At 38.3% G+C, this 15,354-nt stretch overlaps 1 protein-coding gene across 4 annotated transcripts in view; it reads left to right on the top strand.

Moving 5' to 3' along the window:
- The window catches only part of CCDC91 (coiled-coil domain containing 91), a 372,640-nt gene that overhangs the window by 259,682 nt on the left and 97,604 nt on the right, over positions 1-15,354 (top strand). For all 4 annotated transcript variants that reach the window (XM_065939931.1, XM_065939919.1, XM_065939910.1 and 1 more), the window contains 2 exons: positions 5,985-6,077; positions 6,162-6,230. In XM_065939931.1, the coding sequence (XP_065796003.1) occupies positions 5,985-6,077; positions 6,162-6,230 (162 nt within the window). The remainder of the gene's footprint in view (positions 1-5,984; positions 6,078-6,161; positions 6,231-15,354) is intronic.

Genomic DNA, 15,354 nt, shown 5'->3' with positions numbered 1-15,354 from the left:
TTCTCTCTTGAGGCAGGCAACAGAAGTAATACAGGCAATCTCCAGATATGCTTTATATTGTATTTTAGATTTAATAAAGAGAATCTGAAAGCTTTTTGGCCAAATTATCTCTCAATACTTTTTAATTTCTACCTTAATATGATTAAATAATGAAAACAATCTCTGGCCCAGAGAGGAAAGGTATTCCTACATTTGAAGAACCTGTCAGTGAAAAACCTCAAATCCAATGCACCTTCTACTTACTACACTCTCCTACAAAAGTTGAAAAAAGAGCTCCAATGATTTTTCTTCTTATACAGATAGTACTATGAATAGTAATAGTTGAAAAGGAGTAGTTAAAATATAGTATCAGAAGTAAAAGTAGCATTTTTAAAGTTGTTCAAATGCTTAGTTATTAGAAAAATGCAAGTAAAGGCCACAATGAGATTGCCAAAATGACTATCAGTTCAGTTAAGTTGCTCAGTCCAACTCTATACAACCCCATGGACTGTAGCACACCAGGTTCCTTGTCCAGCACCAACTCCTGGAGCTTGCTCAAACCCAAGTGCATTGAGTCAGTGATGCCATCCATCTCATCCTCTATCATCCCCTTCTGCTGCCTTCAATCTATCCCAGCATCAGGGTCTTTTCCAGTGAGTCAGTTCTTCCCATCATGTGGCCAAAGTATTGGAGTCTCAGCTTCAGCATCAGTCCTTCAAATGAATATTCAGGACTGATTTCCTTTAGGATTGACTGGTTGGATCTCCTTGCAGTCCAAGAGCCTCTCAAGAGTCTTCTCCAACACCACAGTTCAATAACATCAATTCTTCACTGCTCAGCTTTGTGGTCCAACTCTCACATCCATACATGGCTACTGGAAAAAACATAGCTTCAACTAGATGGACCTTTGTCAGCAAAGCAGTGTCTCTGCTTTTTAATATGCTATCTAGATTGGTCATCACTTTCCTTCCAAGAAGTAAACGTCTTTTAATTTCATAGCAGCAGTCACCATCTGCAGTGATTTTGGAGCCCCCCAAAATAAAGTCTCTCACTGTTTCCACTCTTTTTCCATCTATTTGCCATGAAGTGATGGGACCGGATGCTGTGATCTTAGTTTTCTGAATATTGAGTTTTAAGCCAACTCTTTCACTCTCCTCTTTTACTTTCATCAAGAGGCTCTTTAGTTCTTCTTTGCTTTCTGCCATAAGGGGGGTGTCATCTGCATATCTGACGTTATTGATATTTCTCCCTGCAATCTTGATTCCAGCTTGTGCTTCCTCCAGCCCAGCATTTCTCATAATGTACTCTGCATATAAGTTAAATAAGTAGGGTGACAATATACAGTCTTGACGTACTCCTTTCCTATTTGGAACCAGTCTATTGTTCCATGTCCAGTTCTAACTGTTGCTTCCTGACCTGCATATAGGTTTCCAAAGAAGCAGGTCAGGTCATCTGGTATTCCCATTTCTTTCAGAATTTTCCACAGTTTATTGTGATTCACACAGTAAAAGGCTTTGGCATAGTCAATAAAACAGAAATAGATGTTTTTCTGGAACTCTCTTGCTTTTTCGATGATCCAGCGGATGTTGACCATATGATCTCTGATTCCTATGCCTTTTCTAAAACCAGCTTGAAATTCTGGAAGTTCACAGTTCACCTATTGTTGAAGTCTGGTTTCGAGAATTTTGAGCATTACTTTACTAGCATGGGAGATGAGTGTAATTGTGCGGTAGTTTGAGCATTCTTTGGGATTGCCTTTCTTAGGGATTGGAATGAAAACTGACCTTTTCCAGTTGTGTGGCCCCTGCTGAGTTTTCCAAATTTGCTGACATATTGAGTGCAGCACTTTCACAGCATCATCTCAGGATTTGAAATAGCTAACTGGAATTCCATCACCTCCACTAGCTTTGTTTGTAGTGATAAATCCTAAGGCCCACTTGACTTCTCATTCCAGGATGTCTGGCTCTAGGTGAGTGATCACACCATCATGATTATCTGGGTCGTGAAGATCTTTTTAGTACAGTCCTTCTGTGTATTCTTGCCACTTCTTCTTAATATCTTCTGCTTCTGTTAGGTCCATACCATTTCTGTCCTTTATCGAACCCATCTTTGCATGTAATGTTCCCTTGGTATCTCGAATTTTCTTGAAGAGATCTCTAGTTTTTCCCATTCTGTTGTTTTCCTCTATTTCTTTGCAGTGATTACTGAGGAAGGCTTTCTTATCTCTCCTGGTTATTCTTTGGAACTCTGCATTCAGACGGGAGTATCTTTCCTTTTCTCCTTTGCTTTTTGCTTCTCTTCTTTTCACAGCTATTTGTAAGGCCTCCTCAGACAGCCATTTTGCCTTTTTGCATTTCTTTTCCATTGGGATGGTCTTGCTCCTTGTCTCCTGTACAATTTCATGAACCTCCATCCATAGTTTTTCATCAGGCACTCTGTCTGTCAGATCTAGTCCCTTAAATCTATTTCTCACTTCCACTGTATAGTCATAAGGGATTCGATTTAGGTCATACCTGAATGGTCTAATGGTTTTCCCTGCTTTCTTCAATTTAAGTCAGAATATGGCAATAAGGAGTTCATGATCTGAGCCACAGTCAGCTCCCGGTCTTGTTTTTGCTGACTGTATAAAGCGTCTCCATCTTTGGCTGCAAAGAATATAGTCAGTCTGATATTGGTGTTGACCATCTACTGATGTCCATGTGTAGAGTCTTCTCTTGTGTTGTTGGAAGAGGGTGTTTGCTATGACCAGTGTGTTCTCTTGGCAAAACTCTATTAGCCTTTGCCCAGCTTCATTCCATACTCCAAGGCCAAATTTGCCTGTTACTCCAGGTGTTTCTTGACTTCCTACTTTTGCATCCAGTCCCCTATAATGAAAAGGATATCTTTTTGGGGTTTTAGTTCTAAAAGGTCTTGTAGGTCTTCATAGAACTGTTCAACTTCAGCTTCTTCAGCATTACTGGTCGGGGCATAGGCTTGGATTACCGTGATATTGAATGGTTTGCCTTGGAAACGAACAGAGATCATTCTGTCGTTTTTGAGGTTGCATCCAAGTACTGCATTTCGGACTCTTTTGTTGACCTTGATGGCTACTCCATTTCTTCTAAGGGATTCCTGCCCAATGTAGTAGATATAATGGTCATCTGAGTTAAATTCACCCATTCCAGTCCATCTTATTCCTTCCTTCCTTGTTCGCTGATTCCTAGAATGTCGACATTCACTCTTGCCATCTCCTGTTTGACCACTTCCAGTTTGCCTTGATTCATGAACCTAACATTCCAGATTCCTATGCAATGTTGCTGTTTACAGTATCGGACCTTGCTACTGTCACCAGTCACATCCACAACTGGGTATTGTTTTTCCTTTGGTTCCATCCCTTCATTCTTTCTGGAGTTATTTCTGCACTGATCTCCAGTATTACTTTGCTAGCGTGTGAAATAAGTGCAGCCGTCCTGTAGTTTGAGCATTGTTTGGCATTTCCTTTCTTTGGGATTGGAATGAAAACTGACCTTCTCCCATACTATTCAATATCTTTTTCAGTCATCTTTCCTAATACAAGGGATATTTGTTCAAAGAATCTTTTTAATATTATTCTGAAAAAAACAAAATCAAAAGCAGATTTTTCAAATCCTTTTAAACCCAAATGGAAGTGAGGTCTTACCAGTTATAAGACTTTCATCATGTAGATTTAGTAACTAGATAATACTGGCACTGCTTTTAGCTATTAAATGATTATTACTGCTGAAATTGTGTATATAGATATAATTATTGCTGAAGCTCTTCCTTCAAGACCTGAAAATTTCTTAGCCTCTCTGTGCCTTACATAACGCAGTCTTAAAATGAGGAAGACTGTCATTCAGTTTAGCAGGTTCTTGTGTTTTTTATGGTTCAGTTACATGTAAAACACTCATAACAGTGTCTGAAACTGTAAAGTGCTCAAAAATGTTAGCTATTATTTTATATGTATGTGTATATGTATACACACACACACACACAGACATATATATATATATATGGTAGTTACTTTGTATTTTCTCCAGTAGGTCTATAATTTTACTTATGGTGTATTTTATGTAGGATGCTTCTTTCAAATGATTATCCTGTGTTTATTTTGGCCCAAACAAGCTCAAAAATAATGTTTTATTATAGTGTACTTCAAAATTAAGAAATGAAGTTCACAAATGAATTTTCTAATCCTTGCATTGTCATTTTTAGCTACTATATCGTCTTTTACTAGTTCTTGTTGGATCTTTGGAGAAATGTGGCTTCTTTGTTGTTTAGTTACTAAGTCTTGTCCAATTCTTTGTGACCCCATGGACTGTAGCCCACTAGGCTTCCCTTTTCATGGAGTTTCTCAGGTAAGAGTACTGGAGAGGACTGCCATTTCCTTCTCCAGGGAATCTTCCCGACTCAGGGATTGGACCCGCATCTCCTGTATTGGTAGGTGAATTCCTTATCACTGTGCCACTAGAGAAGCATCAGAGAAACGTGGCCTACTTATCGTTAATTACTTACTGATTTCCATTAGTCTGATTTATTAACTTAACTGTTCATTTTAAGGAGAAATCACTTTCAATATTATTAACGACTTAAAAATTTCTTCTGTAGTTTAATTCTGGTAATTTTTACTTGTTCCATTTTTGCTATGTTTACCCTCATCTCAAAGCCTAATTTGAATATTTTCAGTCTCAAGTGAGAATTGTATTTACCATTTTTGTGTCTAATTATTTGCCTGGTTAAACATTTTATCGTGTGTGTTTTTTAAAGAGTATTAGATGTTGTTTCTGACTTTATGAAATTCTGTGTGCATTTAGACTTTCAAAGAATATAACGTTAAAGTCTTAGTCATTATATATCATATTCTAGGCCTGCTGATTTATTAATCAAATGATTTCCACAAATTCAGGGATACCAACAATTTTTCATCATGGTGTCATGATTTATATCACAGTTTAGATTTGTTTTTAAAGAAAAGTCACATTTTTCTTGTAATTTTTCTTATTGTCTTGAAAAATTAAGATAAAAACATTACAATTAAAAATTGAAATCATAGATTATCTTAACTACTTGGTCACTTACTCTCAACTTAGATTACCTGCCTAAAAGCTATTTTAAATCAGAACAACTTTGAATGACATAGATCTATTTTAAAATACTGGGTATCAGAAATTGGTTCATATTTAAAGGAGGCTTTTATGTAAATAGCATTCTAAATCTGAGAAAATATCTTATTTGCCTTTAGTAACTGAGGAGAAATCTGTGTGAATGGGAATACATATATTTTGCTTTCCTTGAGAGTGCTGTTCAGAACAAGTATCTGGCTTATCTATATTGAAGGTGTTGAGGTCATAGAGGTCAAATTTTCTCAACAAAACTTCATTCAAACTCCCAAGTTTGAATAATGATAATTTGATGATGACTCTGTGTGCTTTTTTACTACTACGGTTGAATAAAAATGAATACGTGAACTCTGTATTCTTTAACATTAGCTATCACAATAATATTCCTTTGACTACTTTCATAGACTTATCTATTTATTTTTGAATCTGTAGTAAAATCTTAGAATGAGACTAATGATCTTTCAATTTCTTTTAATAGTACTTTACTAGAAACACAAATATTCTGTTAGGGTAATTTTTCATCAGGCAGACATCAGTTATAATCTGATTGCTCTCACTGCAAGCTAATAATAATAATTTTAATGAGTATAGTTTCCAAGTTTAACTTTGGAAAAGGACATTTTATCATTTTCTGATTCACTTCATAGTTGGAATATCTTTCAAATTAGATTTCACGTCATCTGCTATACTAAATTTGGGGTGAAAAGAGTATGTCTTGACTGATGAAAGATATGGGAATTCAGATTTTTTGGCTCCTAAGCCCTTATTTTAGCCAACTTTCTTATTTCCCCTGGTAACTACTTCAAATGAATTCTGCCAACTGTTCTCCGTGTTGATAGGTTATCTATCTCAGAGCCATAATCTTAATGCAGTTAACTTTCCTTGTAGCATCAGAGGCTCCTTGAAATGCTTGACACAGAGAAGGAACTATTAAAAGAAAAAATAAAGGAAGCTTTGACTCAGCAATCTCAAGAACAGAAGGTAATATTTTAATTTTGCTTAGAGTGTGGAAAGAATGTTCTGTTGCCCCAAATAATACTGTAATGTCTGTCTTATCATTTACAGGAAATATTGGAAAAATGTTTGGAAGAAGAAAGGCAAAAAAATAAAGAAGCATTAATATCTGCTGCAAAGGTATTTCTATCTGAAAAGTTTATTGTGAAGTTTAATTCTAATACTTTTTATTAGTTCAGTTGTTTTTATGTTTACCCCCACCTCAAAGCCTAAACTGAATGTTGTTGGTCTCATGTAAGAATTGTTTTTGTTATGTTTATGCCTAAGTATTTACCTGTTATAGACCCATCAGTCATAAATTTCTTTGTAAGTAAGTGGAATTAATAAACTGAGTTCATTAATGGTATAGTCAGTCTAGTTTTAAAATATTTCATTCCAGAAAATTCAAGAATTTTTTTCCTCTTCTGCTGTTTTTATTCTTACTAAACATATATTACACAAGATAATGATATTGAAATGCTTTACATTTAGATTATCAATCATATGTTTAAAACAATATATCTACATAGGAGCACCAATATCCACTTGGTATTTGACAGGTATCCCACAAGTATTGAGTATACTGTTTATTTGTATGTACATATGTGTTTATAAAGGTGTATGATTTTTAAAGCCAACTTTGAAATAAATCATCTGGGTAGTATATGCATAGATTTTAAATATATGTATGCTAATGTATACATATGTTGACCTGAAATACACCATCAGATATTTGTCCGACAAAAGTACGTTTTTTCAGTATTATGAGAGAATTTCAATTTGGGGTCTACTAGCATGGCAGGCCACATACAAATTCCCATGTGGCAATAAGAACACTTCAATAGAGAGGAAAGTAAGTTGTAAGGGTTGCAGGAAATACAGGGTTCATGGCTTGTCATTGGCTGAGTCCCTGGCAGGAAAGAAGAGGGGCCTTTCTTCTTCCTCTTGGGCTCTACTATAGTTGCAGGATGTGACAGCTCCCCCTTAAAGGGGTTTCCTGACACTATTTAATTGATGTTTCTGTTTCTGAATTTTTTTACATTTTCCCCTTTGATTAAGATCTTTCTCTGAAAACATCACAGATTAAGAATCAGGGTTTCTGGTTTCAGCAGTTTTTGTCCATCATTGTCAGAAGGAAAGTGGTGCAGGTCGGAGAACTATTGCAATTGCATTCAAGTAAGAAGGAGGGGTAGGAGGGAGACATCTTAGGCAGTTTTTATGTAAAGTCCACATATTATCAGGATTGTAGACATCAGAGATCATCTGAAGTGTTGTATCACCATCATCAAAGGTTTGGTGACAAACTTCTAATAAGCCTGGTCTAGGTATCTAGTGAAAGCTGTCTCATCAGATGTCATCGACTTCATTTCCAGGAAGTCTTTACTTTCAGGTCACCAGATGATGTGCATCACTAGTTGGGGTTCCATGCTTTCTTAAGCTGTGTACCGTGAATCCAAGAGTCTATTCCTTGGAGTTTGATAGTGCAGGGGCTAGTTATCAGTGCCCAATAGAGGCCTCTCCAGGGAGGTGAAAGAGCATTCTTCTGGAAGTATATCTTCCAGTAGACAAATCTCCAGGTGCAAGGTATGATGCTTAAGGCCATCACCTCTCAAGGGTATGTTGTAAAAAGATTTCCTCTACCAAGGCATAGTTGTTCTTCATGGAAACATGTTCTTCATGGTTGTTCTTAATGGAAACAACTAGGCCTTTGCAAGATTGGAGTATCTCTCCTTTTGTTAGTTTTGGGTCCAAAGAGGCAGTAACCAGGTGCATTGGATGTCTTGTGACTGTCTTGGTGGGTGAGAGTTTAGTTGTGACATTTGGAATGATTTAATTGTGGCATGCAAACTCTTTGGTCCTGCATGCCATAACTGAAGATCCTGTATGCCACAAGATCAAAGGCCCCACATGCTGTAACTTAGACCAGGTATGGCAAAGTAAATAAATAAATATTTTTTAAGAGGGATGAGCACTATATGAGTTCCAAAAGGGGTGGACCTGGGATTTAGAAAAATTTTGCTAACTGAATCTCAGTGTGCTATGAGTGTATTCAGCTAAGCCAGAGGGATTGAGGGTGGTGAGCACAGTGAATGGCCTACTTTCCCTACCTTGCTTAGATTGAAGAAAGCAGTAAACCTGAATTTTGCAATAAGGAGCTCATGGTCTAAGCCGCAGTCAGCTCCAGGTGTTGAGTTTGCTGACTATATGGAGCGTCTCCATCTTTGGCTGCAAAGAATATAATCAGTCTGATTTTGGCATTGATCATCTGGTGATGTCCATGTGTAGGAGTTTCCCTGGTGGCTCAAACAGTAAAGAATACATATGCAATCAGGAGATCTGACTTTAATCCCTGGGTCAGGAAGATTCCCTGGAGAAAGGAATGGCTCCCTACTCCAGTATTCTTGCCTGGAGAATTCCATGGACAGAGGAGCCTGGTGGGTTAGAGTCCAAGAGTTTGCAAAGAGTTGTAGATGACTGAGGAACTAACACTTTGGTGTGTATGTGTTGAGTTGTTTCTTGTGTTGTTGCAAAAGGCTGTTTGCTATGACCAGTGTATTCTTGAAAAACTCTTAGTTAGCCTTTGCCCTGCTTCATTTTGTACTCCAAGGCCACGTTTACCTGTTACTCCAAGTATCTCTTGAGTTCTTACTTTTATATTCCAGTCCCCTGTGATGAAAAGGATTTCTTTTTTTGGTGTTAGTTCTAGAATGTCTTGTAGATCTTCTTAAAACTGGTCAACTTCAGCTTCAGCATTAGTGGTCAGGGCATAGACTTGCATTACTTTGATGTTAAATGGTTTGCCTTGGAAATGAACCAAGATCATTCTGTCATTTTTGAGATTGCACCCAAGTACTGCATTTTGGACTTTTTGTTGACTATGACAGCTACTCCATTTCTTCTAAAGGATTCTTACCCACAGTAGTAGATATAATGGTGCTCTGAATTAAACTCACCATTCTCATCCATTTTAGTTCACTGATTCCTAATATGTTGATGTTCACTCTTGCCATCTCCTGCTTGACCACATCTAATTTACCTTGATTCACAGACCTGACATTCCAGGTTCCTATGTGATATTCTTTTTTTTTTTTTTTTAACAGCTTCAGATTTGCTTTCACCACCAGGAACATCCACAGCTGAGTATCATTCCTCTTTTGGCCCAACCTCTTCATTCTTTCTGGAACTATTAATAATTGCTCTTCTCTCTCCCCCAGTAGCATATTGGACACCTTCCAACCTGGGGGATTTATCTTCTGGTGTCATATCTTTTTGCCTTTTCATGCTGTTCATGGGGTTCTCATAGCACTGCTGTTCATGGGGTTCTCATAGCAAGAATATTGGAGTGGTTTGCCATTCCCTCCTCCAGTAGACCACATTTTTTTTTTTTTCAAAACTCTTCACTATGACCCATCCATCTTTGGTGGTCATGAACTTCATTGAGTTACACAAGCCCCTTCACTACGACAAGGCTGTGATCCATTTGTTGGATGATATAGAAAGCAGATGAATTCCAGAAAAACATCTACTTCTTTTCACTGACTACACTCAAGTCTTTGACTGTGTGGATCACACCAAACTAGAAAATTCTTAAAGAGATGAGAATAGCAGACCACTTTACCTGTCTCCTGAGAAACCTGTATGCAGGTCAAGAAGCAATGGACCTGGACATGGTACAACTGACTGGCTCATAATTGAAAAAGGAGAACACAAGGCTATATATTGTCATCTTGCTTATTTAACTGATATGCAGAGTACATCATGCAAAATGCCAGGGTAGATGAAACACAAGCTGGATTCAAGATTGCTGGTAGAAATCGCAACAACCTCCAGTTATACAGAAGATGCTACTCTAATGGGAGAAAGTGAGGAAGAACTAAAGAGCCTCTTGATGAGGGGGAAACAGGAGAGTTTAAAAGCTGGCTTGAAACTCAACATGAAAAATCTAAGATCATGGCATCCAGTCCCATCACTTCATGGCAAAAAGAAGGGGAAAAAGTGCAACCAGTGACAGATTTTCTTTTCTTGGACTCTGAAATCACTGCATACAGTGACTGCAGCCATGAAATTAAGACACTTGCTCCTTGGAAGAAAGCTATGACAAACCTAGACAGCATATTAAAAAGCAAGGACATCACCTTACTGACAAAAATCCATATAATCAAAGCTATGGTTTTTCTAGTAGTTATATATGGATATGAGAGGCGGACCATACATAAAGAAGGCTGAGGATTGAAGAATTGATGCTTTTGATTATGGTGCTAGAGAAGACTCTTGAGAGTCCCTTGGACTGCAAGGAGATCAAACCAGTCAATCCTAAAGGAAATGAATTATAAATATTCACTGGATTTTCTTGGTAAATACACACCAAAAAAAAAAAAAAAAAAATTCACTGGAAAGACTGATTCTGAAGCTGAAGCTCTAATATTTTGGCCACTTTATGTAAAGAGCCAACTCATTAGAAAATACCCTGATGCTGGGAAAGATTGAAGGCAAAAGGAGAAGGTGTCAACAGAGAATGAGATGATATACTCAGTGGACATGAGTTTGGGCAAATTCCAGCATATAGTGAAGGACAGAAAAGCCTGACATGCTATAGTTCATGGGGTCGCAAAGGACTGGACATTGCTTAGTGACTAAGTAGCAACAAACAACAAGCACAGTGAAAATGTTTTAAAACCAGCCAAACAGCACAAACTTGTTGAAGTGCATAGCCAGTAAAATGGATTTCTAGATCACTATGATGTTTGAAACGAGCTCCTCAGGTAGGGACAAACTTTTCTAAAAGTATCTTAGCCACAGAAGAGAGAATATCCTGTATGTGAGGGGAGGCTTCTTTCAGTCCACTATGAAATCTATAGACCATGAATAAAAGAAGTTCATTAGAGATCCTCACTATTTGAACCACAGCAGGAGCTGCATTTGACTGTGTGGATCACAAAAAAATGTGGAAAATTCTGAAAGAGATGGGAATACCAGACCACCTGACCTGCCTCTTGAGAAACCTGTATGTAGGTCAGGAAGCAACAGTTAGAACTGGACATGGAACAACAGACAGGTTCCAAATAGGAAAAGGAGTACGTCAAGGCTGTATATTGTCACCCTGCTTATTTAACTTATATGCAGAGGACATCATGAGAAACGCTGGCCTGGAGGAAGCACAAGCTGGAATCAAGATTGCCAGGAGAAATATCAATAACCTCAGATATACAGATGATACCACCCTTGTAGCAGAAAGTGAAGAACTAAAGAGCCTCTTGATGAAAGTGAAAGAGGAGAGTGAAAAAGTTGGCTTAAAGCTCAACATTCAGAAAACTAAGATCATGGCATCTGGTCCCATGGGGAAACAGTGGAAACAGTGACTGATTTTATTTTTCTGGTCTCCCAAATCGCTGCAGATGGTGATTGCAACCATGAAATTAAAAGACGCTTACTCCTTGGAAGGAAAGTTATGACCAATCTAGATAGCATATTAAAAAGCAGAGACATTTCTTTGCTAATAAAGTTCCGTCTAGTCAAGGCTATGGTTTTTCCAGTAGTCATGTATGGATGTGAGAGTTGGACTATAAAGAAAACTGAGTGCTGAAGAATTGATGCTTTTGAACTGTGGTGTTGGAGAAGACTCTTGAGAGTCCCTTGGACTGCAAGGAGATCTAGCCAGTCCATCCTAAAGGAGATCAGTCCTGGGTGTTCATTGGAAGGACTGATGTTGATGTTGAAATTCCAATACTTTGGCCACCTGATGCGAAGAGCTGACTCATTGGAAAAGACCCTGATGCTGGGAAAGATTGAGGTCAGGAGGAGAAGGGGATGACACAGGATGAGATGGTTGGATGGCATCACCGACTCGATGGACATGGGTTTGGGTGACTCCGGGAGTTGGTGATGGACAGGGAGACCTGGCCTGCATGTTCATGGGGTCGCAAAGAGTCGGACACAACTGAGCGAATGAACTGAACTGATCTGAAGGAGCTGCATTATAGTAATGAGATGGAACCCTGAGACTGTGCCTTTGTTGTTGGTTAAGACAAGAAGAGATTCATCCTCAATCACGAAAAATATTTCTTCAAGCCAACTGAGAGGGAGAACTGGGAAGAGACCCTGTAGTTGCTCAAAACCCTGCAACTGAGAATTGAAAGGACAAGGGAAAGGCTGAGTAGAGGATCGAAAACATTCAAAGTACTTAAATCTGTAACAGTCTTTTCCAGTGGCCTGGCTCTTTGCAATTATAGTAGAAACTGGGAAGGTTTTGGTTTCATTTAGAAGTCTTCATTTGCTGGATTTGAAGATTAGGAAACCTGGTATTCTTCTTTTCCAGTGACTCATCTAGAGTGTGAGAGAGCTGGTTTGCTAGATTAATTAAGTCTGAAGTAGACATAGTTTTCCATTCCATCCTCGTCCTTTTTACTAGACGGGAAGAAAGAGGTCCCAGTTCAGCCTATTTATAATACAGAATTCAAAGCTGCCTGGTGGAATCAACATCTGAAGGAAGACCAGAATTTTCTTTAAAAGCGTTCTGAAGTTGATTATAGTAGTCATAAAAAGGGTCATCCAATTTTTGTGTGCAATCCTGAATTCTGTTTCAATCGACAGGTTTTGAAAAAGCCCCAGAAATTGCTCAATGAAGTCATCTAATGATTGCCTGACCTTTCAGGATTTTCCCAGTTAGCGGTTTTCATCCTATGCTGGGCCTGGCCTTAACCAACAAGCATATGAACTAGCTGACATGAGTCAGAGGAACACTGTTGATAAGTTCAAATGACTGTATTAAATTCCTCAGCGAATGTATGAGGATCTTCAGTTTACTTTGAGAAAATATTTTATTATGACTTGCAGTTCAGGTTTAGTTCAGAGAATATAAGAAATTAAAGGTTTAACTTCTGGACCCTCAGAAGGCTTAGTTTTACAATAAAAGTTCTGAATATTTCAGAGGAAAATGGGGTGGGGAGAGTTTTAGAGAGGGTAAGTTTGATAGGATAATTACTATGGGATATAGATGAGGAAGGGCACAGAAAGGTGGGAGGAAGATGGCACCAGAGGCAGAATCTGGCCAAAAAGATACAAGGATGAGAAAGATGGCGCTGGGGAAACCAAGGAAGAAGAGCCTGAGGCTTTCGGAACCATTTCATCTTTCTTTAATTGTTTGTTTGCCTCAGTTAATCTTAAAATCTTATTTTGCAGAGAGGCTATTTTCAGCTTCTTGGATAATGGTGACAAGTCTTCAGATACCAATCAAAACAGGCATACCACTCTGTTCTGAAAGGTTTTGAACTGTTGTGATCTAATTCAGTTTTAAGGAAATTAAGTTTAGAAATTTCAAGTTTCCCATAATGGCCACTGATATTCTAACTTGTCTTTAGTCAGGTCAGTTTTTCTTTTTTTCTTTTCTTTTTTTAAAAAATGAGCATCAGGAGGATTAGAACTATCATTTTTAAAGATCAATTTAGCACGAGTCCCTGTAGGGGGAGTGACCTCAAAATACTTAAGTAAGTGGGATCTCCTTTCTCAGAGGTTTTTCTCTAGATTAAAAGGACAATTTCAAACAGTTTAACAGCTTACAGCTCAAACAACTTGCAAGCTATCACCAGTCAGTTCTAAGGAGACAGCGTGGCCCTGGAAGAGCCAGGCCAAAGGCCTTTTCAATCAATTTCCAGAGAATAGTCCTTTCCAAAGAATTGGCCAAAGGGTGAAAACAGATACAGTTTCAGTGGAGAAGTCACTATTCCCAAAGGAACAGACTGAAGGCGTTTCTAGCCAGCTTCGATGGAAACAGTCTGAACTCAAAATCAGACTGGAGTGCCAAATGCATGCAGAACAAAACCTTTAGCAGAAATGCAAAACCTTAAAACAGAGTCTGAATAAAATCTGGAGAGCCTCAAACACAAAGAGGGCATGAACTTAGGATCTAGGAGAAAGGTGTACCTGCAAAACTCCAATCAACAAGAAAGTAGTGAGTGAACAGTGAGTACCACATCTGTTCAGTAACCCTGGAGTCTTCAGGCGTCTTCTCTGATCCCTATGCAGGCCACCAAAATGTTGACCTAAAATAAATAGAATGCCAGATAATTCTCCAGCAATTATGCATCTGTTCAGGATTGTCAGGGAATTGCAATTCAGGGTCTGCAACCATATTGTGAGCAAGTTCCCATATGGGAAGGAAGGAAGAAGAAAGGGAAGTTGGGAGGGCCATGGTGAACAGAGTTCATGGCATTTCATTGGCTGAGTTCTCACCAGGAAAGTAGAGGAGTCTTACTTCTTCCTGCTGGGCTCTTCCATGTCACAGCATGTTCTATCTTACAGTCTCCTGACACTATTTAATTGAAGTTTCTGTTTACTAATTTTTTTAACGCAAATAAAACACTGAGTGTTGTGTTTGGGATTTATATTTAAATTTAGCAAACAAATGTTGAAAGTCTCCCATGTACAAATCACTATGCTGGGGTGGAAGTTCAAGAATGACTATGATTTTGTCTTTTTCTTAAAAAATTTACAATCAAAATAAAAAACCTTCCTTATGTACTAATAAAGTAAAAAGGATCGCATTAAATTATTATGAGTGCATAGATTGTGTTTCCATGTTGTAGTAGTTTTTATTAGTAAATTTCTTTTGAACTGAGCCTTGAAGGATGACTAACATTCTGAATAGTGAGCTGGAATTTTATTCCATAGAGAAGTAGAGACACATTGAAATTTCCAAGTATAGGTGGGTCATGATGATAACTGATATTAAGTTGGGGAAAACTGTAGCAAGAAACTACAAAATGAGCCCCCACTCCAGTACTCTTGCCTGGAAAATCCCATGAACGGAGGAGCCCGGTAGGCTGCAGTCCATGGGGTCGCGAAGAGTCAGACATGACTGAGCGACTTCACTTTCACTTTTCACTTTTATTCATTGGAGAAGGAAATGGCAACCCACTCCAGTGTTCTTGCCTGGAGAATCCCAGGGATGGGATCGCAGAGTCGGACACGACTGAAGTGACTTAGCAGTAGCAGTAGCAAGAAAGGTCAAAGCCTGAGAAGGAATTAACAGAATGTATCTGAAATCTGGGTAAGAGATAGTGAATGGCAGAAAGAACTCGAGTAGCAGTAGTAACTTGGAAAATAATGAAATAGCCAAATTCTGGAAATAGAAGATGGAATCAACATGCTTGGTATGGATGATACCGGAGATGGCCAAGTTGTGAACTCCTGGAGTGTTCATTCAGATCCAGAGAAAGGAAGAAGTTTCAAAGAATTGAAAACACTCAGCAGGATGCATAGAACAAAT

The sequence above is a fragment of the Muntiacus reevesi genome, chromosome 1 (assembly GCF_963930625.1).
Source record: "Muntiacus reevesi chromosome 1, mMunRee1.1, whole genome shotgun sequence".
Lineage (NCBI taxonomy): Eukaryota > Metazoa > Chordata > Mammalia > Artiodactyla > Cervidae > Muntiacus > Muntiacus reevesi.
The sequence above is the reverse complement of the archived record's forward strand: the minus strand, read 5'-3'. Positions and strand labels throughout refer to the sequence as shown.